The sequence below is a fragment of the Chaetomium globosum genome, genomic scaffold, assembly GCF_000143365.1.
Source record: "Chaetomium globosum CBS 148.51 scaffold_7 genomic scaffold, whole genome shotgun sequence".
Taxonomy (NCBI): Eukaryota; Fungi; Ascomycota; class Sordariomycetes; order Sordariales; family Chaetomiaceae; genus Chaetomium; species Chaetomium globosum.
The window spans coordinates 2,194,654-2,199,314 of NT_165982.1; the positions used below are offsets into that span (position 1 = coordinate 2,194,654).

The 4,661-nt window shown below is 56.1% G+C and overlaps 1 protein-coding gene across 1 annotated transcript; it reads right to left on the reverse strand.

Annotated features, from left to right (window-relative positions):
* Nucleotides 1-4,127: 4,127 nt before the first annotated feature.
* CHGG_10283 (uncharacterized protein) lies at nucleotides 4,128-4,661 on the reverse strand (the record flags this gene model as incomplete). Its single annotated transcript, XM_001228209.1, has 2 exons — nucleotides 4,128-4,411; nucleotides 4,463-4,661. The coding sequence occupies 2 exons, from the start codon at nucleotides 4,659-4,661 to the stop codon at nucleotides 4,128-4,130; spliced, it is 483 nt and encodes a 160-aa protein (XP_001228210.1).

A 4,661-nucleotide genomic window follows, 5' to 3' on the forward strand; every position in this document is an offset into this window, starting at 1 on the left:
GGCACCGCAGGCATTTCCTTACAGCACCTTTACGACCAGCGACACGCCACGGCCGGTGTTGACGTCTGTGGGTGTTCCCGGACAGATGGCGTTTTAATGATGGAAGAATCTCGGCCGCCTGGAGCTGGTGAGATATAAGACATCCCCCCCCTTCAAACAACGGGGCAAAACGGATGATGTGCGACGATCTGAAACACTGTGCGAGTTTTTTCCTTGGTGTGGCGAGCCGGGTTTTCTCTCTCTTCTCTTTCTCACTCTCACCCCCTTTCCCCTCCCTGGAACCAGTCCGTCTCATTTTTGGAGAGGCGGAATAGATGGGGAAAAAAAAGGCTGGGACACGCAAGATTGATACCAAACTTGACAGGTTGGGTAATGGTGCCTTTTGGAGTGGGGTGTTAATCTACAGGTTGGATGAACATGGGGGGTTTTGGGGTTACATGGTGGGTCGGTTTGGGGTTGCTCCCTGCCGTTTCGCGGCGCAGCATCCTTGAGAAGGTTTATCTTTGATTTATTGGGCGCTGCCACAATCGAATCAAAACATCAGAATGTAGAATGAGTGAATGGCTTCAAAAGTCAGGTAGTTATGTACGAACCAATAAGATGCCGCAATTTTTTTTTTAGATTACGAGAGTGCCTGCCATCACAACACTGCCAACCAAACTCGAGAGAGGCCCGTTTCGACAGGGTCGAGGTCAACTCGAACAAACATCTGACCGTCGCCATTTCCGAGCCCCAGCTCGCCATGCGGGCCCTACAAGTACGCGGTTTGCTTATCCGCCCGTCGCATTGACCCTTCTCCCTTGCACTTCTAGCCGGCATTCTACTGTGTTCATGTATGGACCAGACCAGGGGTTGAGACTCTGGACCCGATATCACGCTGGCGTCAAAGCAGGGAGAGCCTGGATGGAAAAGCATACCCTTGGCAACTTGTTCACGGTCGCGAATCAGCAACGACAGCTTCGTCGCACAACTGCGGCCTCCGGTTCTGATTTGCGGGCGGCCCCGCTTTCAGGCCGGTCTAGACATGGTGATTCTTTTTACAGCACATACATTGAATGTCCGAACCCTGCTCCTCTCCCCGTGGGAAAAGTGAGGGGCCATGGCGGGATCTAGATGAGCTGGCCACCACGGTACATACTGTACGAAACGCCACCCGTAAATCATGCATTCATATCCCTCCTCTGATAGCAGCAAACAGCTGACGAAAAGCACCTGATGCCAACCAGCGAGGAGCCAACAAGATACACGCAGCACATGCCGTCCGCCAAGTCGCTTCCGGAGCAACCGAGTGTGCCTTATCGGACGGATCGAGCTGCAAGATGCGATGGCCGCATGAATAGCGGTTGCAACAAGCTCAGAGCTCGACCTCGCTTAAGGATGAGTTGACATAATCGACTTCTGGTGAACGCTGCCACGATTTACTGATAAGCCATGGTTTGTCTGGATGTGTGAAGGATAGTGTAGTACCAAGAAGGGGGGGAAAAAAACAACGAAAACAAAACAAGAACAGATGAGAGAGAGGAAAGGAGAAAAAAAAGCGAGAAATGACGCTGGTGCGGCGATAGTGAGGAGTGTGAGGTGGGGTCGGCGTTGTGACCCTGGCTCCGCATGGTGACCCTGAGCGGCCAACATCAAGGTGCCTCTCCATCTCCAGGAATGCAACATCCGTCAACGTGCGCCCACCACGGCACGCAACGCACAGCAGCAACCAGCAAGCCACATCATTACCTCACAGCTGAGGGGCCTTTCTCTGCATCATGCACCACTCCTTTCCAATATCAAATGCACTGTAAGCCCCCCTCACTTCCAGAGCACAAGCTCAGGGACAAGGCCCCGCCCCACCCTTGGAAGGGTTCTCGAAGCCGCCTGGATTGAGCCAACAGCGGACAAAACAACAAAACCTCAAGGCCAGGGTTCGGCAAGGCCCGATCGCGCCGTCCGAAACCGTTGATCTGCGCTAGTGTTGGTGAGGGACTAGCGTAACGGTCGAGATCCACTCCGGTCGCCACATCCCAGCAGCGGGACGCCCAAATGATCCAATGATGGAAACAACGGATGAACACGATTCGCGCGTCGAAGCCGACCAAACAAATAGAACAAAACATCCACAAAGCTCTCATCGAAGGCGCGATCAGCCGAGGTACTGAGGAAACAACAGCATCCATCAACCCCATCATCATCCCCTCACCTGCTCCCAACTCCACCATCAACCTACCATCAACCCACAGACCCTCTCCATCAAACAACCAACCCCCCCCTGACCCCCAATCAACCCCCCGCGTCCACGTCCGCGTCCGCGTCTCCGCCCCACCGCATAAACGAAAGGGGGGGGGGGACGGGGAACGGACGGGAGAGCGCTCTCACCAGCTTCCACAGCCCCTTCTGGAACACCAATGCAACCCCCAGCCAAGCACACTCCAAAACAAGCAAGCCGCGGCCAAACACGGGAAATCCATCCCCCACAGGGGATAAGAGTGGAGTGGAAAGCAAGCAAACAAAAACGCCAAAGTGGGGCCGACGCAGGCGAGGGGTGGGTGGGTGAGCGATTGTTGAAGAAACCACGCATTGCACAGTACATATGGAGACATGCGCCGACTACACTACTATTCATCACATGGAACGAGGGGGGGGAGCAGGGGACAAGGATGACGTTCTCGCGGATGCGGATGGATGGATGGATGAGCCGTTCGTGGAGGATTGACGGTGGTGGCGGCCACGTGGTTTTCGGAGTGGTGCTTCCTCGCCGTGGTGGGTCAGGTATCATGCACTGTGTGTATTGTATCGTCCCTTCAAAACAGCGGCGGCGTGATGGGAGAAAAGGTCCCCTTGCTTGCCGCGAGGAGGTCCCGTCTGGAGCGTCCAAGTTGTCCACAAACGGAGTGTAAATTATCCGGTATTGGTTTACGGTTACTGTTGGAATATCCACAACTTCAATTTCTTGGCCACGGCATGATGATTGAAGCTCGCAAAGAGAGCCTGCTTGTCTCGCGAAAAGCTCATATCTCCATGTCCTGTTGACAAGTTAGCACGAGACCAACACCACCGAATCAATGGGGCCACTTATCCTCAAAAAAGAGGGACTGCCCTCCCGCCATTCCTGGAGGGAGGACAGCCAGGACCGCCCCCGTGGGCCCGTCCTTTTCCAACTAGCTGACTGCGAACAGCAAAGCCCTCGCCGAAGAACACGAGAATCCGGGCAGCCAGAAGAGACGGGTTCCGGACAACCAGACAAGCACGAAGCTTTGACTCCAACTCAAGATGGGTCCCGGTGCCTGGTCCGTCGCAACCAACCACCCTTCATCCGGAGCACCCGGCTTGAAGCATTGGTTCTCAGGCAGCCAACCGAACACCCCCAGCCCAGCCGATCCCTCACAACATGCCCCAATCCGCCGCACCGTTAAACCCGTAGTCGAAGCCCTCTGTCGTCGATGCAGATCTCGTCAAAACCGGCAACCAGAGTCGCAAATCCCAGTGGTCGGCCGCCCAGCCAATGTCTCTCCGTATGTATCGCACTGCCAACAGGGACTAGTTTTTGTTTCCTCTTCCAACGCCGCCCTGCCAAAAGACAAGCACAACGAAAGAAGGGCGGGTACCGCACGGACAAAAGACATCCTCAAAAAAACCGTGCTATCATCTCCTTGCCACAAACCATAAAGAGGGCCTAGGAAGGGGGGAAGGTGCCGTGTCGGAGACATGGCGGTGTTTTGGCGTCTCGCCGGACGTAGGATAGGGCCTACGAGGACGAGTTAATGCGCCTGGTCGAACCTCATGGTGTTTTTGAGACACATGACGCGTCGGGCATGGTGTGTTGCCGTGGCGCGGTCCGTGGGGGTCGGCGGAGTCGTGAGAAGGCGGGACACGCATGCAGAGGGGGGTTGGAAGTCGAGGGTACCGAGAGCGTGGCAGCACGGCGAGTTGGGTATCATCCGTTGACATTTCCGTGGGCAGCCTAGCGGCCCTCGCTCACCCAGAGGTGATTCCTGCGAGGCGAGCTGTAGGCGGGGAGATGAAATGTGCTAGATGACCGTGTGAAGCCGAGGCTGCGCTCTCCCTCTCATTCCGAAGGCTGCTCCGAACGGAGGCAACCACAAAGAGCATGCAAGAGTGTGTTCACCGGTCTCAGTCGTCTAACCAACACCGCCGCAGACAATCCGTTGTGACCAGAGTACTGGTTCCAGTGTCTCATCCCGACGAGCGGCCTCGGACCAGAGGCGCTTACCGTGTGGACTCATGGGAAGAGACGGTCGCCCACCCGCGAAGGGGTGACTGGAGCTCGAACCCCGCCGGTCCGCCCATGTCGCCGCCGGAACCGGGGCTGCACCACTTTTCAGCGGCCAGCAGCAACCCGACCATTGAGCAACGCGGGCATAGAAGGAGGGGACCGAATGACTATGAGTAGCGCAAGACTTTGCTTAACCAAATGTGTATTTAGGGTTAAGTTCCGAGACCAATTCACGCTCACGGGACTGGCCTGTCCCAGGGGACAGGAAGCTGACCACAGTAGATCCGAGCGCGGCAAGCTTGAGGGTACCCGATACGGGATCGAAGCTGCGACGTACTGTGGGGGTCCAGATCTCGATGAGGTGGTAGCGGCGACATTCCTTGCGGAAAATTGGAATCGGAGAACTGTGGGGAAGGCGTGGTGCGTGAGAGGTGCTCAT